The 26,998-nt window shown below is 45.3% G+C and overlaps 1 protein-coding gene across 2 annotated transcripts in view; it reads right to left on the bottom strand.

The window, feature by feature from the left end:
- SETD5 (SET domain containing 5) overlaps positions 1-26,998 on the bottom strand; it is a 2,687,190-nt gene that overhangs the window by 1,184,665 nt on the left and 1,475,527 nt on the right. For both annotated transcript variants that reach the window (XM_044078031.1, XM_044078032.1), the window contains exon 13: positions 24,634-24,708. In XM_044078031.1, the coding sequence (XP_043933966.1) occupies positions 24,634-24,708 (75 nt within the window). The remainder of the gene's footprint in view (positions 1-24,633; positions 24,709-26,998) is intronic.

Genomic DNA, 26,998 nt, shown 5'->3' with positions numbered 1-26,998 from the left:
CTTCCTCCTCCTGTTGTACAGCTTATTTATGGCCGGGGTCCACCAGACCGGTCTCCTGTTTTTGGAGGAGTGAGTCTTGGTTTTATTTGGGATAGCAAGATCCATGCATTCCTGCAGGTGCTCATAGAATGCATTTGTAAAGGATTCTGTGGATTAGGCTGTATTATCCTCTGGCCCAGGGGCTTTGAAGGATTCCACCTCAGTCTTGAGAAGTGCAAAGTTGGCTTTTGAGAAATTCTTTACAGTGATTTCCTTGGCTGGGGGTGGGGACGGGATATGGATGTCCAGGGAAATTTGTTTATGGTCTGATCTTACCAATGAGGGGTTTACCTCTGGTGTGGATCATAGGTAAATGGCAATGTTTGGTGAAAGTATGAACTGAGTTCCAGGTAGCAGCTTCTAGAATGTCCCCGGTAGGAACACCTCTGAGAAAGGCTGTTGAAGTAGATGCAGCCCTGGTGGAATGGGATCTGATCCCCTGGGGGATAGTTTTTCATGGTGCTTATAGCAGAAATTAATACAATGGCTTATCCATTTGGAAATGGTTTGCTTTGAAATAGCCTTTCCCTCTGCCCCTGCAGCAAATGCTACCAGCAGTTGTTCAGATTTTCTTTGAGATTTAGTCCTGTTTAAATAAAATCTAAGTTATCTGTGTACATCCAGTGAATGCAGAATCCGCTCCCCCTTGTTCTGTGGATTGGGAAAGAAAGTTGACAAATGAATGGTCTGATTAAGAGCCACACTGGATAACACCTTAGGCATGAAGGATGGATTGGTCCTGAAAGATACCCTGTCCGCATGAAAAATGATGAAAGGCTCCACTGCCATAAGAGCCTGTAATTCGGAAATCCTTCTAGCTGAAGTGACTGCTAAAAGGAAAGCTGTTTTCCAGTAGAGAAACTTTTAAGTCTGCAGTTGCAGCTGGCTCGAAAGGAGGGAGGGCGAGTTTCTCCAATACAAAATTAAGGTCCCAGGCAGGGGTTGGAGCTCTCCTGGGGTGATTTTAAGTTTTTGGCCCCTCTGAGATACTGCTTTAGCAGAGGATGAGAGAAGAGGGGAGGTTCTGTGTTGTAATGAGCTGAAATGGCTGAGGCATGGATTTTTATGGAAGAAAAAGACAGGCCCTTGTGAAGCATCTCAGTTAAGTATTGTAAATTCTGAGGAATGTTGGGCACTGCTGTGGTTATCCCTTGAGATTGATTCCAGGCACAGACTTTTCCATTTGTCAGCATAAGGTTTTCTAGTACTAAGCCTTCTCGCCTCCAAAATGACATCCATCACAGGTTTGCCGAGGGATGCTAAGGGTGAATTTAGGTGATTAGCCACGCTGCAAGATTCAAAGTTTGGAGCAGAGTATGCAGAATTTGATTGTTCTGCTGAGACAGTAAAGTTGGGTGTCTGAGGAAGGTGCCATGGTGGAAGGTGTGACACATTGCGCAGGAGTGGGTACCAGTATTTGCGAGGCCAGTCTGGAGCAATCAAAATCATTTTGGTTTGTCCTGTTTGACTTTTAGCAGAACTTTGGAGAGCAGAGACAGAGGGGGGGAAAGGCATAGACTGAAAGGTTTTCCCAGCTGAAGGATAGAGCATCCACTTTGCAGGCTTTTTTGTGATGAGTTCTTGTGAAAAATTTGTCCAACTGATAGTTCTGGGGTGAAGCAAAACAATCTATGTCTGGGCTCCCCCATTTGCATGTCAACATGTTGAAAATCTGTGGTTCCAGTTTCCATTCATGTGGATCCATGAGATTTCTGCTTAGTTCATCTGCCAGAGTATTCAGCTTTCCTGGCAGGAATTAAGTTTGTAGTTGTACTTGATAGGTCAAGGCAGTGTTCCACAATGCCACGGCTAGTCTGCAAAGGGGGTAGGAGTGTGTACCCCCCTGCTTATGTACCACATAACCATGGTGTTGTCTGTCCTTATCATTAATTGTCCTGGAAGAAGGTAGTCCTTGAAAGCTGTCAGTGCATTCTGTACAGCTAGCATTTCTTTTTGATTGATATGATGGTGCATTTGAATTGGGCTCCATTTGCCCTGAATGCACTTCCCTGCCAGATGTGTCCCCCAAGCATAGTCTGATGCATCTGTAGCTAGGGTTTGGGCGGCAGGGGGTGGTATGAATGGCAGTCCCTTGTTTTGGTGGCAGGCCTCTGCTCACCATAGGAACTCTAGATGCAGGCAAGGTATGATAGGATTCTGTTTCCAGGCTGTGACAATGCTGACTCAATACACTTTTTAAGTACCACTGAAGTTTCCTCATATGCACTCTTGCATATGGAATTTGAAGAATGCAGTAGGCCATGAACCCAAAGGCTTGCAGTATTTGCCTTGCAGAAAGCAGGGTTTTTGAGGCCACCTGTTTGAAAGTAAGTCACCAAATGAATTTCCTTCTCTGGCGTAAGGAAAGCCATCTGGGCAGTTGTATTCAAGCTTGAACCCAGGAATGTAATTTGAGAGGGTACCCGTTGTGATTTCTTTTCATTTATAGTTTACCCTAGACACGTTAGAACCCTTTTTACAAATGCCAGATGATATAGAAGAGTGTCCTTGCTTTCTGCCTGAATTAGGCAATCGTCCAGGTATGGATATATTTGAATATTTCTTTGCCTGCAGAATGCAATTACTGGAGCCAGGCACTTTGTAAAGACCCTGGACACAGTAGACAAGCCAAAGGGCAGTGCAGAGAACTGGTAATGCAAGTAGCCTGCTTTGAAGCGGAGGTATCTTCTGCAAGATTCCCTGATTGGGATATGCAGGTAAGCCCCTTTTAAATCTAGAGTTGCCAACCAGGCATCTTTGCCTAGCATAGGAAGTAACTGGTGAAGAGTCAGCATCTTGAATTTTGGAATGTCCAGAAAGGTGTTTAGAGTAGGTAAGTCCAGGATTGGATGCCATGATTTGTCTTTTCTGGGTACCAGGAAAAGTCTTGAATAGAAACCTTGTCCCGTTTCCTCTTCTGGTACTGGTTGAATAGCCCCCATGCTCATGAGGGAAAAGTACTTGTTTCTGGGCCTCTGCCCACTGATATAGGGGCAGGTCTGGCCATCCGTTTGGAATTGGCAACATGTTGAAATGAAATTTGTATCCCTGGGATACTATATTTAAACCCATTTGTCCTGGGTTACAAGTTGCCAGTTTCTTGCATGAGGAGTCAGTTTCCCCCCCAAAGGGGTGGCTAAAAGGTAAGTGCTTGGTAAGTGTAATGGGAAGGCATTGAGACTGCTTACCATAGGGAGGTGTCTTGTTGCTTCCAGATATGGAAGAGGAGGCACCCCATTGTTTTGTTCTGAAAGTCCCTTGTGACTGAAATCTGGAGCACTTGGAATGTCTAGGTTTGACCTGAGTGGCTCTCGAAGAAACTGGAAAGGACCAGTTCTTAGTAGGCCAAAGCCTACTAAATCTTGGAGGTTGCACTTGTTAGAAATCTTTCACAGTTTGCATAGATTTAGCTTTATCTTTTTTTAAAACTTCTTCAGCCTCATTACCAAAGAGACGGACCTGTTGTAAAGGAGCATCCAACAATTTTGCTTTAACATGATCAGGCAGATTTTGCTCTTTGAGCCAAGCATGCCTTCTTAGTATAGACCCAGTTACAGCAGCCCTGCAAGAGGCCTCCCAAAGAATCAAAACCATATTGCAAAGTATGTTTTCCAACTTGTTCAGCTGAATGCAATAAATCCTGTAAATCTTTGCTTTCCACACAGTCAGAAATTAACATAATTTTCTGTTTAAGCAGTCCAATGATATGCTGTTGATATTTTAGCATATGAAATTGATAGTTTAAAGCCCTGATTGCCAAGGTTGCAGAAGTGTAAACCTTTTTAACCCATCTATCCAGCGCCCTGGAATCTCTATCAGAAGGGGTAGGATTTTTAGCTGTAGAAGCCTTAATACCCTTTGGGACCCTGAGAAATAGTTTCAGGATCTGAAACAGGATTTTTGAAAAGGAATTTGTGGGAGTCAGGAACCCTGTAGTATCTGGCTTACAAGGAGCCGGAGGCAGAAAATCAGGAGCCATACTAGATTCTGAAAAAACACTGTCAACAATGTCCAGAACAGGAGGTATAGCCAAAAGCCTATGCTGAGGGAGAAGAAGAAAATCCCTAAGTCTCTTTTTAGATTCAGAGAAATCCTGACTTTCCCAGTGGAAATGTTCCCTTAAGGTATGTAAAGAAAAATCCTCAGGGGGAGAAGCAGAAAGTACAGTTGTGTACCTACCACAAATGTAGATGTTCGATTGTATTCACTGTTGTAGTCATTATCTCTTGGGTTATCCTGCTGGCAGGCTACCCGCAGTCGGCCTGAATTCCAAAGTCTTAGTCTGGCGTTGGTTGCTGTCGCCTCTTCCCTGACGTCAGTGCGCCAGGGGTATAAAAGATGCAGCCATTTTCTTCAGTTTTTCTTGCCCCAGATGTCAGGTGCCCCCAAAAGGGTAGGCTAAATAAATTATGCCAATAAACATGCATGCACTAAAGTAAACATTTCCTTCATCTACAAGCAAATACACCACATAGGTTGTATAGAATAGTGAAGTATAGATAAGACCCAGCAAAAGAAAGGGGGGTGGTGGGAGGGTAACCTGGACTGCAACAGTGAATACACTCGAACATCTACATTTATGGTAGGTACACAACTGTACTATGTTCATAGTGTTTCACTGTTGCAGTCATTACTCTTGGGTTGAATCCCAAAGCTGAGGATGGGTGGCTGGGCTAAATAGGATTAGGAGAGGCTAAGAGGCCCTGCAGAACTGCAGTGGCAAAGCCTGCTCTGGATACAGAGTAGAGAGGTAAGTGGTAATGCTTGGCAAAAGTGTGCACTGAACTCCAAGTTGCAGCCCCCAAGATGTCATTGGTTGGTACTCCTCTGAGGAAGGCTGCTGAAGTGGTTGCTGCTCTGGTTGAATGTGGCCTAATGCCCTTAGGCACTGATTTGCCATGCTGTGAGTAGCAGAAATGAATGCAATGGCCTATCCATTTTGAAATAGTCTGTTTTGAGATGGCCTTTCCTTGTGATCCTGCACCATATGCCACTAAAAGTTGCTCAGTCTTTCTGAAAGCTTTACTTCTGTCCAAGTAGAAGCGTAGCTGTCTGTGTATGTCCAAAGAATGCAGAAGTCTCTCACCCTTGTTCTGTGGGTTTGGATAAAAGGTAGGCAAGTGAATGGTTTGGTTAAGGGCCACACTGGACACCACCTTAGGCATAAATGTAGGGTTCGTCTTCAGAGAAACCCTGTCTGGATGGAAAAGGATAAAAGGTTCCACAGCCATGAGTGCCTGTAACTCAGAGACTCGTCTTGCAGAGGTTATTGCTAGGAGTAGAGCTGTTTTCCAGGATAAGAATTTTATATCAGCTGTTGAGGCTGGCTCAAAAGGAGGCAGTGTAAGTTTTTCCCAGACATAATTGAGGTCCCATGTAGGTACTGGTGCTCTTCTTGGAGGTCTTATGTTTTTGGCCCCTCTGAGGTACTGCCTTATTAAAGGATGAGAAAAGATAGGTGGTTCCGTATTGTAATGAGCTGAAATGGCAGAGGCATGAATCTTAATTGATGAAAAGGATAGGCCTTTGTCCAGCATCTCAGTTAGGTATTGTAACATCTGAGGAATATTTGGTACAAACGTGTCAATTCCTTGTTTCTGGCTCCAAGCAACGAATCTCTTCCATTTTTCTGCATATGATTTTCTGGGGCTGGGCCTCCTGGCCTCCAAAATAACATTCATTACAGCTTTGCAGAGAGGAGTGTTCTGAATGGCTACATTATCCGCCGTGCTGCCAGATTTAAGGTCGTGAGTTGGCTGTGCAGGATATGATTGTTTTGTTGGGTCAGTAAGTGAGTAGTTTGAGGCAATGTCCAGGCTGGATTTTGAGACAAGTTCTTTAGGATTGGGTACCAGTGCTGACGTGGCCAGTCTGGGGCAATCAGTATCATTTTTGGCTTCTCTTGTCTGACCTTTAGGAGTACCTTGGGGAGGAGAGGCAGTGGAGGAAAGGCATGTACTGTCAGGTTTTTCCAGCTGAAGGATAGGGCATCCAATTTCCATGCTTGCTTGTGATAAATCCGAGTGCAGAATCTCTGTAGTTGGCAGTTGTGAGGGGAAGCAAATAGATCCATGTCTGGGAATCCTCATTTCCTTGTTATCATGCTGAAGACTTGCGGATCCAGTTTCCACTCGTGGGGATCCATGAGGTTTCTGCTTAGTTCGTCTGCCAGAGTATTTATTTTTCCTGGCAGGAATTGTGCTTGCAAGTGAACTTGATACGTCAATGCTGTGTCCCACAAAGTCATGGCTTGTCTGCAAAGGGGGTAGGAATGTGTGCCTCCCTGTTTGTTTATGTACCACATGACTGTAGTATTGTCAGTCTTTATCAGTAGTTGTCCTGGATGAAGTAGATCCTTGAAAGCTGTCAGGGCATTCTGAACAGCTAGCATCTCTTTTTGATTGATATGAAGATGCATCTGGCTTGCGGGCCATGTGCCTTGAATACATTTTCCTGCCATGTGGGCCCCTCAGGCATAATCTGATGCATCCGTTGTTAGTGTCTGCCTGGCTGTGGGTAAAGTGAATGGCTGTCCCTTGTTGTGGTGACAGGCCTGTGCCCACCATCGAAACTCCTGTTGCAGGCAGGGAATGAGGGTAATTAATGTTTCCAGGCTGTGGCAATGTTGAGTCCAAACACTTTTTAGATACCATTGTAGTTTCCTCATATGCAGTCTGGCATATGGAATTAGCAGAATGCAGGATGCCATGAAGCCCAAAGCCTGCATAATTTTTCTTGCAGATAACTGGGTTTTTGTTGCCAACATTTTGAAGTAAGAAGTCAGTTGCCTTTGTTTGTCTGGTGTGAGATGAGCGATCTGGGCAGTTGTATTTAAACTTGCACCCAGGAATATTATCTCTTGAGAGGGTACTAGTTTTGATTTATTTTCGTTTACAGTGTACCCTAGGCAAATTAGTAATCTTTTTACAAACGCCAGATGCTTTAGTAGAATGTCTTTGTTCTCTGCTTGAATAAGGCAGTCTAAGTAAGGATATATTTGAATTCCTCTGTCTGCAAAATGCAATTACTGGTACCAGGCATTTTGTGAAGACCCTGGGCGCAGTAGATAAGCCAAAGGGCAGTGCAGAGAATTGGTAGTGCATTGAGCCAGCTATGAATCTGAGGTATCTTCTGCAAAATTGTCTGATTGGGACATGCAGGTATGCCTCTTTTAGGTCCAAAGTTACGAGCCAAGCCTTCTTGCCCAGCATGGGCAGTAGCTGCTGCAAAAACAACATTTTGAATTTTGGAACGTCCAGAAATGTGTTTATAATAGACAGGTTCAGTATTGGTCCCCAGGCTTTGTCCTTTCTGGGCACCAAGAAAAGTCTTGAGTAAAATCCTTCTCCCTGCTCTTGTTGTGGTACTAGGCGAATGGCCCTCATGTCCATGAGGGATGAAACTTGCTTTTGTGCCTCTGCCCATTGATTGTGTGGCAGGTCTGGCATACCTTTTGCCCTTGGCAGGGTTTGAAAGTGGAACCTGTAGCCCTGAGACACACTGTTTAAGACACATTTGTCCTGGGTGATCATGTGCCAATTTTGTGAAAAAAGTGCTAGTTTTCCCCCTAAGGGGGCTGCCAAAAGATAAGTGCTTGGTTCTGGCAGAAGGAAAGTCATTGGGACTGTGTCCTGTATGGTTGTGATTTGTCTTCTCCGCTTTTGGAGGTAGAAGAACCCCACTGTTTAGGCCTGTATGAGCCTTGGGGCTGGGATCTGCCTATGGGGCGTCTGTATCTGCCACTTTGTGGCCGGTCTGACACTGGAAAGGACCAATTCCTGCTAAATTTGGGTGGCTGTACCTGTAAGAAATCCTTAACTGTCTGCATAGATTTTGCTTTGTCCTTTATTTTCTTCAACACCTCTTCTGCTTTAACACCAAACGAAGTATCATGCTGTAATACAGCATCTAATAATGTTGCTTTAACATGATCAGGCAGATTCTGTTTCTTTAACCAAGCATGTCTCCTAATGACAGAACCCGTAACAGCGGTCCTGCAAGAGGCCTCCAGAGAATCAAAACCACATTGCAAAGTATGCATCCCCACTTGTTCAGTTGCATGCAATAAATCCTGGATTTCTTTGTTTTCTGCAGATTCAGAATTTAACATTTTCTGTTTAGGCAGTGACCATAAGTATTGCTGATATTTAAGCATATGAAATTGACTATTTAAAGCCCTCACAGCCAAGGTAGCAGAAGTGTAAACCTTTTTCCCCCATCTGTCCAGTGCCCTTGGATCCTTATCAGAGGGGATAGGGTTTTTTGCAGTGGAAGCCTTGACCCCTTTGGGACCCTGAGAAAGAGTTTCTGGGTCAGCAGCAGGGTTTTTATATAGAAATTTATGAGAATCTGGAACCTTGTAGTATCTGTCTGGCTTAACAGGTGCAGGGGGTAGAGAGACAAGGGACAGGCCGGACTCTGAAAATACATCTACAATGTCTAAAACAGTAGGGATAGCAAGACGCCTGTGCTGAGGTTGTTAAAGAAAATCTAAGCCTTTTTCTTAGATTCCGAGTAGTCTTGGCTCTCCCAGTGGAAGTGCTCCCCCCATGGTATGCAGGGTTTCCCCAAAAGAAAAATCCTCAGGAGGGGAGGCTGAAGGGATAGATTCTTCAGCATCAGAATCCTCATGCAGGGGGTGGGAGTATTCTTGGTCAGAAGAGGAACCGGAGGAAATGGAAACCTGATCTGAAGATTCATATTCTGTCTCTTGCATAGGCCTCTTTTCAAGAGGGGGATGGGAACCCCTGATCAAAGTAATTAGGTCTTCGGCCATTTTGAGCATCTGTTTTTTAGGCATGGAGGCCTGTCCATGGGCTTGCTGCACTTGTTTCTTTGTCTTTAGTGGTGCTTTAGTCTTTGCCTTTGGAGCTGTAGTCGATTTTATATATAAATGTGTAGGCCTGAAAACACCCTCAGAAGCCGATGCCTGCTCAGCAGCTCCGGACCCATCTGAGGGAATATTTTCCGAGTGTCCAATACCTTGAGTTTCCAGAGGCCTAGTCTGCTCCACGTGGGAGTCAGAAGCAGCCTGCGGCTCTGAGGTAGCGGGCGTCAGGGGCTGCGAAAGTGCCTCACTGAGAACCGGCGACTGGCTTAGAAGAAGCCTAGTCAGTTTTGGACCTCGGATGCCTGTCCTTTTCCTTGTGTTTCTTGTGAATTGCGGTAGACGGATGGCTATCCGACATCGTGTAAATGAATCTTCGGGCAAAGTAATGAAATGCAAAATCGTACAGACGCTTAATATTGCGCTGGTTAAATCTAGCACAAAATCTGCAATTAGCTACGTCATGATCAGGGCCTAGGCAAGGAATACAATAAGAATGGAAGTCCTTATGAGGCATTTGCTTCCCACAAGAAATACAATTATTAACATTTTCTGACATCGGTCTGGAGCAAGAAAAAAAGTTTCCCCAACGGGATACTTGGCTTTAAATGAAGACTTCGGATCTGAAATTCGAACACGAAAATCTCTGGAGTCGGCCGACCAGCACTTGCGAACTGCTTCGGGCACCGCGCGGTAAGAAAGACTGAAAAAAATGGCATCGGCTGCTTTATACCCCTGGCGCACTGACGTCAGGGAAGGCGACAGCAACCGACGCCAGACCAAGACTTTGGAATTCAGGCCGACTGCGGGTAGCCTGCCAGCAGGATAACCCAACAGTAATGACTGCAACAGTGAAACACGAACATGGAATGGAATCTTCTGCATCAGAGTACTCATAAGAAGGTATAGACAATCCCTGTTCATTAGAAAAGTCAGAAGAAATAGAATCATGTTCAGAAGATTCATAATCAATGTCTTGTCTAGGACTCTTAGAAGGGGAGGGAGTTGGCTACCCCTGACCAGAGTAGTTAAATCTTCAGCCATTTTGATCATTTGTTTTTTAGGCATAGGGGCATGCACGTGGCCCAGGAGTCTTTTCTTAGGCATAGGTCGAGATGTTGGCCTTACTTTTGAAGATGGCATTGGTCTAATATACAAATCTGTAGGCCTGAAAACACCCTCAGAAGCCGGTGCCTGCACAGCGGCTCCAGACCCATCCACGGTACAGACATCCGCAGGTTCCATAACTGAAGCATCTTGCGGCATACCTGACTCCAAATGGGTCTCAGTAGAGGCCTGTGAATCAGAAGTAGCGGGTATCAGGGGCTGCGAAAGCATCTGAGTACCGGCGAACTGTCAACTGGCTTAGGAGAAGCGTCGTCGGCAGTTTTGGACCTCAACGGCCTGTCTCTGTCTTTCTCGTTGCGTTTTTTAGGTATTCCAGTAGTCGGATTGCTAACAGACGACATTTCTGGATAATTAAAACGTGAGCCAATATATTTAGAAGCAAAAATGTACCGATGTTTGATAGTACGTTGATTAACTAAAGCACAAAACCAACAGCAAGGTATGTTATGGCCAGGGCCTCGGCAAGGAATACAGTACAAATGAAAATCCTTATGAGGTATTTGCTTCCTACAAGAAATGCAATTATTAACTTTTACTGACATCGGTAAGGAGCAAGAAAAAGTTTCCCCAATGGGGTACTTAGCTTTTTAGTTGAAGACTTCGGAAGTGAAACTCGAAAATGAAAATTTCAGGAGTCAGACGACCGGCACTTGCGAACTGCTTCTGCTTCGGGCACCCAGTGGCAAGAAAGACTGATGTAAAGGCGTCGACTGCATCTTTTATATCCCTGGCGACCTGACGTCAGGGAAGAGGCAACAGCAACCGACGCAGGACCCAAGACTTTGGAATTCAGGCTGACTAAGGGCAGCCTGCCAGCAGGATAACCCAAATGTAATGACTGCAACAGTGAAACACGAAGAACATCTGGTAAAGCAAGTAGCCTGCTTTGAAGCGGAGGTATCTTCTGCAAGATTCCCTGATTGGGATCTGCAGGTAAGCCTCTTTTAAATCTAGAGTTTCCAACCATGTTTTATACCCCTGACGTCATGGAAGAAGGGACAGCAACCGATGCAGGACCCAAGACTTTGTTAATCAGGCCGAATGAGGGCAACCTGCCAGCAGATTACCCAAATGTAATTACTGCAACAGTGAAACATGAAGAACATCATTGTTTCCAGGCTGTGACAATGCTGACTCCATAGACGTTTTAAATACCACTGAAGTTTCCTCATATGCAGTCTTGCATATGGAATTAGAAGAATGCAGGAGGCCATGAACCCCAAGGCTTGCAATATTTGTTTTGCAGAAAGCAGGGTTTTTGTGGCCACCTGTTTGAAGTACGTCACCAAATGAATTTGCTTCTCTGGCGTAAGGAAAGCCATCTGGGCAGTTGTATTCAAGCTTGCACCCAGGAATGTAATTTTTTGAGTGGGTACCAGTTGTGATTTCTTTTCGTTTATAGTGTACCCTAGACAAGTTAGAACTCTTTTTACAAATGTCAGATGTTTTAGAAGAATGTCCTTGTTTTCTGCCTGAATTACACAATCATCCAGGTATGGATATATCTGAATATTTCTTTGCCTGCAAAATGCAATTACTGGAGCCAGGCACTTTGTAAAGACCCTGGGTGCAGTGATAAGCCAAAGGGCAGCGCAGAGAACTGGTAATGCAAGTAAGCCTGCTCTGAAGCGGAGGTATCTTCTGCAAGATTTGCTGATTGGGATCTGCAGGTAAGCCTCTTTTAAATCTAGAGTTGCCAACCATGTTTTATACCCCTGACGATCTGATGTCATGGAAGAAGGGAGAGCAACTGACGCAAGACCCAAGACTTTGTTAATCAGGCCGACTGAGGGCAATCTGCCAGCAGATTAACTAAATGTAATGTCTGCAACAGTGAAACATGAAGAAAGTACAGTTTTCTACCTACCATAAATGTAGATGTCTGATAGGTATGCATCTGCAGTCATCACATATGGGTTTGTCCTGCCTCAGGCAGCCCTTCGGTCGGCCGGATTCCAAAGTCTGGGTCCGGCGTCGGCTGATGTCGCCCTCTCCCTGACGTCAGAGCGCCTGGGGTATAAAAGCGTCAGCCGACGCCATCTTCCTCAGTGTTTCTTGCCCCAGATGCCAGGTGCCCTCAAAGGAAGGCTAAATTTGGAGAAATGCAATAAATTCCAAACATGCACAGAAATATATATATATATATATATATATATATATATATATATATATATATATATAAAACAAATACACCATAATAGATAACCCCAGCTAGCTATGACAGGGGAAAGTACCCCATAAATACCCAAGAGGGGAAGGAGGGAGGGTAAACCTGACTGCAGATGCATACCTATCGGACATCTACATTTATGGTAGGTACAAAAAGTACAGTTTTGTACCTACCATAAATGTAGATGTCCGAGAGGTATGCATCTGCAGTCCTAACAAATGGGTTGTCCTGGCCTCAGGCAGCCCTTCGGTCGGCCGGATTCCAAAGTCTGGGTCTGGCCTCTGCTGATGTCACACTTCACCCGACGTCATAGCTGCAGTTCAGCGGGTATAAAGGCATCAGCAGACGCCATTTTCCTCAGTGTTTCTTGCCCCAGATGCCAGGAGCCCTCTAGGAAGGCTAAATTTAGATAAATGCAAATGTTTCCAAACAATAGAGAGCAAAAAGAAATAAACAAGTATATACATATATACAAACAAATACACCATAATAGATTCCCCCAGCTAGCTACAAGATGGGCAAATACCCTAGGAGTACCACAGAGGGGAAGGAGGGTGGGTAATCCTGACTGCAGATGCATACCTCGGACATCTACATTTATGGTAGGTACAAAACTGTACTATGTCCTTCAAGGATGCATCTGCAGTCCTAACAAATGGGTAGAATACCATAGCCAAACTGGGGGAGGAGGTAATAATAAGATTATGGTGTAGTTAAGATCCCTTGCAAAACAGCAGTGGCAAAACCTGCTCGGGATCTGGAGTATAAGGGTAGATTATAATGCTTGGCAAATGTATGCACGGAGCTCCAAGTAGCAGCCTCTAAAATGTCTTTGGTAGCCACTTCTCGTAAAAAAAGCTGTAGTAGTGGCTGTAGCCCTTGTGGAGTGAGGTCTGATGTTTTCTGGAGTTGTCTTTCCATGGTAAGAGTAACAAAATCTAATGAAATTTCCTATCCACTTTGAGATTGTCTGTTTTGAAATTGCTTTTCCTTCCATTCTTGTTGCATATGCTACCAGTAGCTGGTCAGTTTTTCTATTGCTCTTGGTTCTGTCCAGGAAGTAGCGCAATTGCCTATGTACATCCAAGGTATGTAATAATCTTTCTCCCCTGTTCTGTGGGTTGGGGAAGAATGTAGGTAGGTGGATAGCTTGGTTTAGAGATACCCTGGAGACCACCTTTGGCATAAAAGTAGGATTAGTTCTCATGGACACTCTATCTTGATGGAAGATAAGGAAGGGCTGTACTGCCATTAATGCCTGTAATTCAGAAAACCCTTCTTGCTGAAGTGATTGCAAGCAGGAAAGCAGTTTTCCATGACAAGTACTGTAATTCTGCTGTTGCTGCTGGCTCAAAAGGAGGGAGTGTCAATTTTTCCAGCACAAAGTTCAAGTCCCATGCAGGCAATGGTGGCTTCCTTGGTGGCTTTACATTTTTAATTCCTCTCAGAAACTGCCCGAGTAGAGGATGAGAGAAGACTGGAGGGTCCATGTTGTATTCTGCTGAAATAGCTGATGCATGAATCTTAATGGAAGAATAGGACAGGCCATTGTGGAAAAGTTCTGCCAAGTATTCCAGGATGTTAGCCATGTTTACCAGTGACACATCTTCTCCTTTAGCTGCACTCCAAATGAGATATCTTTTCCATTTTGCTGAATAAGTTTTCCTTGTTGAGGGTCTGCAAGCCTCCAAGATAATGTCTTTAACCCTTTGAGATAAATCTGGGTTATTTTGTCTTATGCAATGTTCCAGGCAGCTAGCTGCAACGTTTTCAAGTTTAGATGCAGGGTTTTGAAGTTGTTCTGTGTTAGCAGTAAGGGAACTAGGGGCAGAGGCCATATTTGTTCCCGAGACATACTCCTCAGTAATGGGTACCAATGCTGCCTCAGCCAGTCTGGAGCTATCAGGATGATCCTTGGGCGGTCTTCTTTGATCTTCAATAGCACCTTGTGCATCAAAGGAAGAGGTGGGAATGCATATGTTGTCAGGTTTTCCCAACTGAAAGATAGGGAGTCCACCTTCCAAGCCAGAGGGTGGTATGTCCTTGTGCAGAATTTTTTCAATTGGTGGTTGTGTGGGGATGCGAATAAGTCTATTTCTGGTAGTCCCCATTTCCCTGTAATGGATTTGAAGATGTCTGGATGCAGCATCCATTCATGGGCATCCGTGGTAGTTCTGCTTAGGATGTCTGCTAGTATATTTTCTTTTCCTGGTACAAATATTGCCTGGAGCTGAATGTTGAAGCTCAGGGCCACATTCCAGAGGTCCATTGCCATCCGGCATAGAGGGTATGAATGTGTGCCTCCCTGTTTGTTGATGTACCACATAACTGTGGTGTTGTCCGTCCTTATCAGCAATTGACCCTGTTGAAGAAACGGTCTGAATGTCTGAATTGCCAGTTTTACTGCCAGCATCTCCTTTTGATTTATGTGTAGGTTGAGCTGGTCTTGAGTCCATAAGCCTTGTATGCACTTGTCCAGCATGTGAGCCCCCCAACCGAGGTCTGAGGCGTCCGTGGTGATAGTCTGGCTTGGTTGAGGGCTGTGGAAGGGCAGTCCTTTGTTCAACTGACAGGCCTGAGCCCACCATTGGAATTCTTGTTTCAGGCATGGAATTATTGGAATTTGGGTTTCTAGGCTGTGCTTGTGCTGAGACCATAAATTCCTTAGGTACCATTGCAACTTCCTCATATGTAGTCTGGCATGTGGAATCAATATTATGCAGGATGCCATGTAACCCAGGGCTTGCAGGACTTTCCTTGCTGTTAGCTGGTTCTGCGTTGTTAATGCCATGAAATAGAGAGGAAGGTGCTTCTGCTTTTCTGCTGTGAGGGATGCCATTTGATTTGATGTATCCAGTTCTGCACCCAAGAAAGTTATCCTCTGCGATGTTATCAGCCTTGACTTTTTTATATTGACTGTGTATCCCAGGGCTTGTAGCAGATGAATGACCTTTTTCAAATCTTTTGCTAATTTGTTTTTGTTGTCCGCTTGTAACAGGCAGTCGTCCAGGTAAGGGTAAATTTGAATTCCCTGGAGCCTGCAATGAGCAATTACTGATGCCAGGCATTTCGTGAATACTCTGGGAGCAGTAGACAAGCCAAAGGGCAATGCTGAGAATTGATAATGCTCTGATCCTGCAAGAAATCTGAGGTATCTTCTGCAATTTGGTCATATGGGGACGTGCAGGTATGCCTCCTTGAGATCTAGAGTTACCAGCCAAGACTCCTTGCCCAGCATGGGAAGAAGCTGCTGTAGGGTCAGCATCTTGAATTTTGGAACAATGAGAAATGTGTTCAGAGCGGACAGGTCTAGAATAGGTCTCCATTGGTTTTCTTTTCTTGGCACCAGAAAAAGTCTGGAGTAAAATCCTTGCCCTTGTTCCATAGACGGTACCTTTCTATAGCTCTCATCCTTATTAAGTTGTCTATTTGTTCTAGAGCTTTTGTCTTTTGATTTGGAGGTAGGTTTGGCATTCCTCTCTTCCTTGGTAGAGTATGGAAGTGAAACCTGTAACCTTTGTCTATTGTCTGTAAAATCCATTTGTCTCCTGTGATGTAATGCCAGTTTACTGAAAATAAGGCTAGCTTTCCGCCTAAGGGTGCATCTAGTTGTTCCCTGGTAGGCGGTCTCAGAGCCAAGTCACTGTGATTGTCCTGTGGAAGTGGTAGTGGCTGGATCTGTGGCAGTACTTCGCTGGTTGTTAGGCTGCCACTAACGTCCTCTGTAGGCACCTCTGGATTGACCCCTGCCTCTTGGGCGCCTATTCCTGCCTCGCTGTGCTCTGGTGGTGTCTGGAAAGGACCAATTCTTGGAAGGCCAGTTCCTACTAAACCTTGGAGGCTGGACCTGTAAGAAATCCTTGACTGTCTGGACATTTTGCTTTCTCTTCCACCTTCTTCAGCACCTGCTGTGCAGGTGAGCCAAACAAATTATGCTTATCCATGGGAGCATCTAGGAGCTTTGATTTTACATGGTCTGGTAAGGACTGCTCCTTTAACCATGCATGCCTTCTGATCACTGTACCAGTCATAGCTGATCTAAAGGAAGCCTCCAGTGCATCATAGCCGCATTTTAAGGAATGATTACTGACCTGCTGTATGTTATGTACCATTTCCTGAAGAGACTTTTTGTCTAATGGTTCAGGCGAGGACAGTTTTTTAGTTAACTGGTCTAACAAATTCCTGATACTGAATCATGTGGAATTGACAGTTTAAGGCCCTAGCCGAAAGAGTAGCAGAAGTATAAACTTTTTTACCCCATCTCTAAGGCCCTAGATTCCCTTTCAGAGGGGGTTTTTGGCAGAGGTAGCTGCTACAGCCTTGGGTCCCTGTGAAATAGTTTCAGGATCTGCAAAAGGAGCCTTATACAAATGATAATGAGTGTCCGGAACCCTGTAGTACCTGTCGGGCTTAGCAGGGGCCGGAGGAAGTGAATCAGGGGCAGTACAAGCATCATTAAATGCATCATCCACAACAGTAAGTACTGGAGGAATGGCTACAGGCCTGTGCTGTGGCAAATGCAAAAAGGTCCTACGCCTTTTCCTAGAGTCTGAAAAATCCTGGCCCTGCCATTGAAATTGTTCCCTCATAGCATGCAAGGTTTCCCCAAAAGAAAATTCCTCAGGCGGAGAGGCAGAAGGAATGGAGTCTTCTGCATCAGAGTCCTCATAAGGAGAATAAGGGCCTTCTGGAGGATTTGTATTTTCTGTATCATCAGAAGAGTAATCTGAAGAAACTGGCTCAGGGGGCTCTGCTCTAGGCCTCTTCTCTGGAGGTGGGTGAGAGGCCCTGTCAGGGTGAGGTTGGGATCCCCTGATCAAAGAAATGAGATCCTCTGCTAGACTAAGCATTTGAGTACTAGAGCTAGGCCTGTGAGAGGGGGTCTTAATAGGCACAGTCTTGGTTGACTTTGTTGCTTTAGCCCTGGCAAAAGCCTTAATCGACATGGATGCAGGGGGCCTAGCAGCTCCACGTGCAGGAGTGGATATATCTAAAGGGATAGTATCAGATAAATCCTGTGAACCGGTAAGAGCAGGTGGAATTTCAGTAGCAGATTCAGCCATGCTGGATGAGGCCTCGGTGGGAGGCAAGCTTTCGGCCGATGGAAGAACAGAGGGCTCGGTTTCAGCCGAAACCGAGACACTCGCGGTTGACAACCACGGTTTCGGCCGAAACCGTGGACCGTGAGTGTCGGTCCTTTTCCTTGCGCTTTTTAGCTAATTGTGAAGTCGGAGTTTCCGACGGCATGTTGTAAGCAAAAGCGGAGCCGAAAAACTCCTTAGCAAATTCCGACCGACGTCTAAGTGTCCGTCGGTTGAAAGAAGCACAGGCTAGACAGGCTGCTACGTCGTGGTCTGGGCCTAAACAAGGTAAGCAGTAAGAGTGGAAATCTTTATGAGGTATTTGTTTCCCACAAGTTAAACAGTTATTCACTTTTTCTGACATCAGCTGAGGCAAGAAAGAGTACCCAACGGGGTACTTAGCTTTTTAGAAGTCTTCGGTAGTAGCAATCTCTGGTTCTGACCGACCAGCACTTGCGAACAGCTTCTGCTTCGGGCGCCACACGGCAAGAAAGACTGAGGAAAATGGCATTGGCTGATGCCTTTATACCCGCTGAACTGCAGCTATGACGTCGGGTGAAGTGCGACATCAGCCGAGGCCAGACCCAGACTTTGGAATCCGGCCGACCGAAGGGCTGCCTGAGGCCAGGACAACCCATTTGTTAGGACTGCAGATGCATCCTTGAAGGACATCTGTACTATGTCCTTCAAGGATGCATCTGCAGTCATCACATATGGGTAGAATACCATAGCCATACTGGGGGTGGAGGATCTATGTAAAGGATGGTGTAGCTAAAATGCCCTGCAGGACTGCCGTAGCAAAGCCTGCTCTGGATCTGGAATATAAAGATAAATTGTAATGCTTCGAAAATGTATGCACGGAGCTCCATGTAGCAGCTTCTAAAATGTCCTTGGTAGCCACCCCTCTTAAGAAGGCTGTGGAGATGGCTGTGGCTCTGGTGGAATGAGGTCTAATGTTAGCTGGCACGGTTTTTCCATGAAAGGAATAACAAAAACGTATGCAATTCCCTATCCATTTTGAAATTGTCTGTTTGGAAATTGCTTTTCCTTGTGCACCAGCAGCATATGCCACCAACAGCTGATCAGTTTTTCTGTAGCTTTTAGTTCTGTCCAAGTAGTAGCGCAACTGTCTGTGTATGTCCAGGGTGTGCATTAGTTTCTCCCCTTTGTTTTGTGGATTTGGAAAGAAGGTAGGCAGGTGAATAGCTTGGTTTAATGAGACCCTGGATACCACCTTTGGCATAAATGAAGGATTGGTTCTCAATGAGACTCTGTCCTGATGAAAAATAAGAAATGGCTGTACTGCCATGAGGGCCTGTAACTCAGATACTCTTCTTGCTGAGGTTATGGCCAGAAGGAAGGCAGTCTTCCAAGACAGGAACTGTAGTTCTGCAGATGCTGTTGGTTCAAAGGGAGGCAGAGTTAGTTTTTCCAACACGAAGTTAAGGTCCCAAGTAGGTACTGGAGGTTTCCTTGGAGGATTGATGTTTTTAATTCCTCTTAGAAACTGTCTTAGGAGAGGATGAGAAAAGACAGGTGGGTCAGTATTGTACTCTGCTGAAATTGCTGAAGCATGAATTTTAATGGAAGAGTAAGACAGGCCATTATGGAGCATTTCTGCCAAGTATTCCAGGATATGTGCCATGTTCATCACTGTCGCATCTAGGCCCTTTGTGGTGCTCCAAGTGTGAAATCTTTTTCATTTTGCTGAATATGCCTTTCTTGTGGAAGGCCTGCGAGCTTCCATGATGATATCCTTCACTCTCTTGGATAGCTTATTCTGAGGAGGAGTCAAGGTATTTTCCAGGCTGTTAGTTGCAAGGTTTTCAGGTTGGAATGCAGAGTTCTGTAATTGTGCTGTTTCAGGAGAAGTGGCCATTGAGGAAGAGGCCATGGCTTCGTGCGTGACATGCTCTTTAACAGTGGGTACCAGTGCTGTCTTGGCCAGTCCGGAGCTATCAGAATCACTTTTGGCTGCTCTGACCTGATCTTCAGTAAGACCTTGGTCATTAATGGAAGAGGTGGAAATGCATACACTGTTAGAGTTCTCCAGCTGAAAGATAGGGCGTCCACTTTCCATGCTTGTGGGTGGTATGTCCTTGAGCAGAATTTCTTCAGTTGATGATTGTGGGGGGAGGCAAAAAGATCTATGTCTGGCCTTCCCCATGATTGTGTTATCTGTAGGAAGATGTCTGGGTGCAGCATCCATTCGTGTGCATCCATGATATTTCTGCTTAAGCTGTCCGCCAGTATATTGTCTTTTCCTGGCACAAACTGGGATTGCAGCTCTATATTGAGTTTCAAGGAAAGTTCCCACAGATTCATTGCCAGTCTGCAAAGAGGGTAGGAATGGTTGCCTCCTTGCTTGTTTATGTACCACATAACTGTGGTGTTGTCTGTCCTTATTAGCAGGTGGCCTGGATGCAGAAAGGGTTTGAAGGCCTCGATTGCATGCATCACTGCCAGCATTTCCTTTTGGTTTATGTGCATGCGTAGCTCCTTTTGTGACCATAATCCTTGAATACATCCTGCCCTCCATGTGTGCTCCCCAACCGTGGTCTGAAGCGTCCGTTGTAATGGTTTGGCTGGCTATTGGTTTGCTGAAGGGCAGACCCCTGTTCGACTGGCTTGCTTGAGCCCACCACAGAAATTCCTTTTAGAGGCATGGAATGAGTGGGATCAAAGTTTCTAAGCTGTGACTGTGCTGAGTCCATAAACTCCTTAGGTACCCTTGTAGTTTCCTCATATGCAGCCTTGCTTGTGGAATCAGAAGAATGCAAGATGCCATGTAACCCAGGGCCTGCAGGAATTTCCTTGCATTCAGCTGAGTTAGTCTTGTCAGACTCTTGAAGTAATCCGGTAGTTGTCTTTGTTTTTCTTCTGTGAGAAAAGCCATTTGGGTGATTGTGTCTAGATCCGCACCCAGAAAAGTTATTCTTTGGGATGGAACAAGTCTTGATTTGTGAATGTTGACTGTATATCCCAAGGCCTGCAGTAGGCGGATGGCATAATTCAAGTCTTTTACCAAAGTTTGTTGGCTGTCCGCTTGTATAAGGCAGTCGTCCAGATATGGGTATATTTGAATCCCCTGAAGTCTGCAGTGTGCAATTACTGATGCCAGGCATTTCGTGAATAATCTGGGCGCAGTAGATAAGCCAAAGGACAATGCTGAGAATTGATAATGCTCTGAACCTGCAAGAAATCTGAGGTGTCTTCTGCAACTTGGTCTGATAGGGACATGCAGGTATGCCTCCTTTAGGTCTAGAGTCACCAGCCAAGACCCCTTGCACAGCATGGGAAGGAGTTGCTGTAGAGTCAGCATTTTGAATTTTGGCACAATGAGATAAGTATTCAGTGCGGACAAGTCGAGAATAGGCCTCCATTGATTTTCTTTTCTTGGAACAAGGAATAGTCTGGAGTAAAATCCTTGGCCTTGTTCTGAAAGAGGAACCTTTTCTATAGCTTTCATTTGCATTAAGTTGGAGATTTGTTTCAAAGCCTCTGCCCTTTGATTTGGTGGCAGGTCTGGCATGCCTTTTCTTTTTGGCAATGTGTGAAAATGGAACCTGTATCCTTTGTCTATTATTTGCAGTGTCCATTTGTCTCTTGTAATACTGTGCCAATTTTCTGAGAATAAGGAAAGCTTTCCGCCCAAAGGTGCTTCTAATTGAGCCCTGGTTGGCGGAGTCAGAGCAAAGTCATTGAGTCTGTCCTTGTGCAGCAGTTGAAGGTCCTGCACTACCTCTCTGGTTGGGAGGCTGCCATTGACATCCTCTGTAGGAGCCTCTAGCTTGCCCTCTACCTCTGGCACGCCTGTTCTTGCCTCTCTGGAATCTTTGTGTGTCCGGAAAGGACCAATTCTTGGTAGGCCAATTTCTGCTGAATCTTGGTGGTTGGACTTGTAGAAAATCTTTGACTGTTTGTACAGATTTTGCCTTTTCCTCAAATTTCTTTAAGACCTCCTGAGCAGTGGAGCCAAATAACTTTTGCTTTTCCAGTGGAGCATCCAGAAGCTTAGCTTTAACATGGTCTGGCAGAGATTGTTCCTTCAGCCAAGTATGCCTACGTATGACTGCACCTGTCATAGCTGACCTACATGAAGCTTCCAATGCATCATAACCACACTGTAAGAAATGGTTGCTAACCTGCTGGGAGTTATGTACCAGATCCTGAAGTGATTTGCGATCTAGGGGTTCAGGAGAAGACAGTTTCTTATGCAATTCATCTAACAAATACTCTTGGTACTGTATCATATGAAATTGACAATTTAATGCCCTCATAGAAAGAGTAGCAGAAGTATACACTTTTTTACCCCATCTCTCTAAAGCCCTGGACTCCCTTTCAGAGGGGAGTGGATTTTTAATAGTGGTAGCTGCAACCCCTTTAGGGCCCTGGTAAATAGTTTCTGGATCAGCAGAGTGGGCCTTGTAAAGAAAAAGATGCGAGTCCGGGACCCTGTAGTACCTATCGGGTTTGGCAGGGGCCGGAGGAAGAGTGTCAGGGGCTATGCTGGACTCAGAGTACACATCATCAATGACCGTCAAAACAGGAGGAATAGCCAAAGGTCTATGCTGAGGTAAATGCAGAAAAGTTCTTAATCTTTTCCTGGAGTCAGAGAATTCCTGGCCCTGCCATTTGAAATGCTCTCTCATAGTGTGAAGGGTCTCCCCGAAGGATAGTTCTTCAGGAGGGGAGGCCGAGGGGATTGATTCCTCTGCATCAGAATCCTTGTAGGCCGAAAAAGCCTCCTCCTGGTAGTCCGAGAGAGCAGAGCCATCAGAGGCCTCCTCTGAGGAGTGGGGATCAGAGGGCTCAACCCTGGGCCTTTTGTCTAGAGGGGGTTGAGAGCCTCTGTCCGGATGAGGTTGAGAGCCCCTAATTAAGGAAATAAGGTCCTCTGCTAAAGTTAGAATCTGTGAACTGGTAGAGGGTCCCTGAGGAAAAACCCTGGGAGGCATAGCTTTTGGATGTTTAGCAGCTTTAGCCCTGGTGAAAGCCTTTATGGACATGGATGCAGGAGGCCTAGCTGCACCACGTGCTGGTGTAGTTTTGTCTAGAGGAATGGTGTCGGAAGATTCCAAGACCCAAGTTTGAGGGAAATTCAATAACCGACTCAGCAGGGGCCTCCGGGCCGAGGTTGTCGGTTGAGGGGCCTCCGGGGCCGAGGTTGTCGGTTGAGCGGTTTCGGGGGTCGGAAGTACCAAGGACTGTGTCAGCTGAGACCGAGACACTCGCGGTAGGACTGGACGTGGTTTCAGCCGAAACCGCGGCCCGAGTGTGTTGGTCCTTGTCCTTCCGTTTCTTTGTTAAATGTGAAGTCGGAGTCTCCGACGGCATATTGTAAGAAAAACTAGCCCCAAAAAATTCCTCTGCAAACTCCGCCCGAAGTCTAAGAGTGCGTCGGTTGAAGGAAGCACAGGCTGAACAGGCCGAGACGTCGTGGTCTGGGCCTAGGCAGGGGAGGCAGTAAGAGTGGAAATCCTTATGAGGTATTTGTTTCCCACAAGTTAAGCAATTATTAACTTTATCTGACATCGGCTGAGGCAAGAAAGAGTCCCCAACGGGGTACTTAGCTTTTGAAGTCTTCGGTAGCTGAATTACAGGAGCTGGATGACCGGCACTTGCAAACTGCTTCTGCTTCGGGCACCACGCGGCAAGAAAGACTGAGGAAGATGGCGTCGGCTGATGCTTTTATACCCCAGGCGCTCTGACGTCAGGGAGAGGGCGACATCAGCCGCCGCCGGACCCAGACTTTGGAATCCGGCCGACCGAAGGGCTGCCTGAGGCAGGACAACCCATATGTGATGACTGCAGATGCATCCTTGAAGGACATCTGCCTATCCTATCCTTTGGTGGGCAAAGAATTTTCAGACTTCCAGGGAATTCTTTCAGAAGAAATGGATTCCTACCATGTCTTCTTGGCATCCAAATCAGTGAAACAATGTTGACAGAAGGCACCAATCAAGAGGTACAGGGTGCAGAATATGTTAAGCCACAAATAAAACCTCCGTCCTGAGAAAATGGGTTTGTGGACCTAATCCTCCCTATTACAATTTGAGGGTTTTGCCAAATGATGCATCTTCAGAAGGGAAATGGGGGGGGCCTCTCCCTTTCACAGAAATCAGTGTCAGATGCAAGTGACTCCAGAGGGGAGTCACTGTGCCTCCTCCTGCTCAATTCCTTTCTTGGAACATATAGGGGTGAGTACTCAGACTCCTCAGAGACTACGACTGCTGCTGTACAGACTTTCTGAGGCTATCTGCCCTGTTCAAACTGAGGATAAATGATGAACATTAAGACAAACAAACTGCTGGGTGTCCAGGGAGGGAGGCGATACTAATGGAGACTGTGTTGGTGCTCTTGTAGGAGATGCAATCATCCTAACTTCAGAGGATGACAATGTGCATCAAAAATTAGTAACAAGCTCCCCCAAACTCCACTTGAACCATATCTGTAGCCCTGGAGGCAGATGTGAGCAGTCCTAAGGAAAGAAGCTTTGACACAAAGTGGGGGTTTTCGAAGAAGAGATCAGTGCAGATGCTTAAAAGGATGAGCATCCACACCAAAAATCAAATTAAGCAGGTTTGTAAAGACAGTGCCAAGGAGTATGTATTGGTCCAGAGACTCAAAGGTCTAGCTGTTGAGTTAAGTCAAGAGTAGTCCCTGCACAAAGTTCAAAAGATCGATAGACTGTGTAAATTCTGACTGTGAAGGCGGCAAATAAGATCTAGGGAAGACTTTTGTACTGGGAGAATATTATAAGAAAAAGAAAAGTTAAAGGTACTCCAGGCTGGAGCACTAACTATGCCAGACTGGATCACACAAGTGGCCCAATATTCCATACATTACATAAAACTGACAGGATGAACAGAATGCGAAGACCGCAAGAATTTCATGTCACTCAAATGGAAGTATCATTCTACCTGTATCATTAGCTCTGAGAAGAGGCTCATGTTGACTCTTACACGGAAGGGCCCTTAGCAGGAAAGGAGGTACACAACCCTGAACACAAGCATGAATCGAAGGAGTAGCTCTTCTCTGTATGACAAGAAAATAGAGACTATTCAAAACAGAAATAATTTGGGACTTTGCCGCCTTACATGAAGGTTATTGACTAAGTTGTGTCCAGAATCTGGAAGATTAAGTAATTCTACTCTATAAAACTTGAGACAATTATGTAAAGAGGATCTTTACTATATTAAAATGTTAACAGAAGTCTTCCCAATGTACAAGGTGGGAAGGCTCTGCCTCATGCATCTCAGACTACTACTGTGCAAACAAAGATTTTGTGCTTAAATGCATAGATCATATATACGATGGATTTGTGTACTGAACAGACTTTGGCTAACTATTAAAAATGCAAAACATCTAACCAATTTGTTTCTTACCAAGAGATTCTGCAGCAAGCCAGTCTTCTTAGCAAAATCTTCACTTGTTTCGAGCTTTGGGTCCTCAGTCTCTTTCTAAAGCAGAATGGAAAAAGTGAAAGACTTGAAAACACATGTAGATGCTAAAAAGAGCTTACTGTCATAATTCTACTGTAACACCAAGCTAATGTGAGGAACCCAGTAGGCTAATCAAAAAAAGCACCTCCATTCCACCATGCAGCAGCAGCTACTGTTAAAGCTGACTTTAAACAGGGCAAACATGCATGCAGGTCCCAGGCTCCTTCCAGCACTTTCCCAAAGAAAAAACAAATCAAGGATAAAAACAATCCATACTACCTACCATCCGCAAAAGGTAAATGAATGACAGCCGTATACAAAAATAAAATATGTATCAAAAAGTACAGCTGTGTACACTTACCATAAATGTAGATGTTAGTGTATTCACTGTTGCAGTCATCACACTTGGTTTATGTACCTGCAGGTAGCCCTCAGTCGGCCCAAACACCAGAGTCTTAGGATTTCTGCATCGGACGCTGTCACCTCTTCCATGACGTCAGGTCGTCAGGGGTATAAAACATGCAGCCAATGCCATTACATCAGTTTTTCTTGCCCCAGATGTCAGGAGCCCCCAAAATTGGAAGCAATTACATGGCGTAGAACACCTCCAGTAAAAAGTAAATACCATAGGTTGGTACTAGGCCATCGACCCTAGGGCCCATACAAGCATAGCCATAACAATTCTCTGGCTATTTCTTCCCACACTATTTACTTCCCTGGACCCCTGTCTAGCAGGTTGACTGACATGATCCCCAGGGTGAATTTCCTTTCTCCCATCCAATTGTTAAGGTTCCTTTTGAAGACGGCCAAGGAGGTGCTCTGCTTGACATGTACGGGCAATCTATTCCAGAATCTGGGGAGTCTCTGGGTCAGGAACCTATCCCTCCAGCATGTTTTGTTTATTGTGATGACACGGTTTAGATCCCTGGAGCAAGTGGCTCTGAGGGATTGGGATTTCTTTAAGTGTAGCATGTCCAACAGCTCTGGGTTTGACATGGCCTTGTACGTTAAGCAAAGATCTCCTCTGTGTAGATGATATCAGACAGAATATAGCTGGAGTTTAAGGCGGTCAGCATAGGGCATCTGCTTTAGGACTGGGATTCTTTTAGTGAGGTATTTCTGCGGCCTTTCCAGTTGTTGCAGATGTCTTGAGAGGTACATACCAAATGGGACATTGTACTCTATAATGGGTCTAATGAGGGACGAGTACAGTGGGACAATGACCTCCTTTTTTCTGGAAAAAAGCCCTTCATGACGAGATGTGCCACACAGAAGGATTCCCTCACTGTTGCGGCGATGTGGTTATTGAAGGTGAGAACACTGTCCACCTGTGTCCCTAAGTCTCTTATCACATTTGCGGTGTTTAGTGTACTGCCACCTATGTGGTAATTCATTTGTACATGTTTTTTCCCAAATGGGATAAATATACATTTCTTGGCAATGAGCTGAAGCCCATGGCTCTGGCACCAAGCATCTGTTTCTGTAAGGCCCTTTTGTAGAGTATCCACATCATTTGGGGATTCAATAGTGGCTCCCAGTTTGCAGTCATCCGCAAACTTTGTTAGCCAGAATCCCTTAGTGTTGGCCTGTACTGCAGAGAAATAGATGCTAAACAAGAGTGGTCCCAGGATTGAACCCTGAGGTACTCCACTTGTATCCATAGCCATAAGATATGGCCAAAAAGAGGATAGGTAGGAAGAATAGAAGAGCCAGGGAGCTGGGAGGGAGGGTAACAAGGACTGCAACAGTGAAGACACTCAAACATCTACATTAATGGTAAGTGTACCCAACTGTACTATGTTTTTCATGTTTCACTGTTGCAGTCATCACACTTGGGTTGATTCCCAAAGCTGAGGAAGGATGGAGGCAGTCAAGTAATAGTAGGGCTGGCTAGCAGGCTTTGCAAGACTGCTGTGGCAAATCCAGCTCTAGATTTAGAAAAGACAGTAAGCGGTAATGCTTGGTGAAGGTGTGTACAAAACTCCTGGTTGCAGCTTCCAGGATGTCCCTGGTAGGGATTCCCTTGAGAAATGCTGTAGAGATTGAGGTAGCCCTAGTGGAATGAGTTCTGATCCACTGTGGGGTAGGTTTTCCATGGTGTTTGTAGCAGAAATGGATGCAGTATGCTATCCATTTGGAATCTGTTTGCTTTGAAATGGCCTTGCCCTCTGCCCCTGTAGCAAAACTGACTAGCAGCTGGTCATATTTTCTGCAAGGCTTGGTCCTGTCAAGGTAGAAACACAGTCGTCTGTGTATGTCCAAGGAGTGCAGAATCCTTTCCCCGTTATTCTGAGGATTAGGGAAAAAG

Source organism: Protopterus annectens, chromosome 7.part0 (assembly GCF_019279795.1).
Source record: "Protopterus annectens isolate FY-2018-M chromosome 7.part0, PAN1.0, whole genome shotgun sequence".
Lineage (NCBI taxonomy): Eukaryota > Metazoa > Chordata > Ceratodontiformes > Protopteridae > Protopterus > Protopterus annectens.
This window is presented reverse-complemented; position numbering and strand designations above follow the sequence as displayed.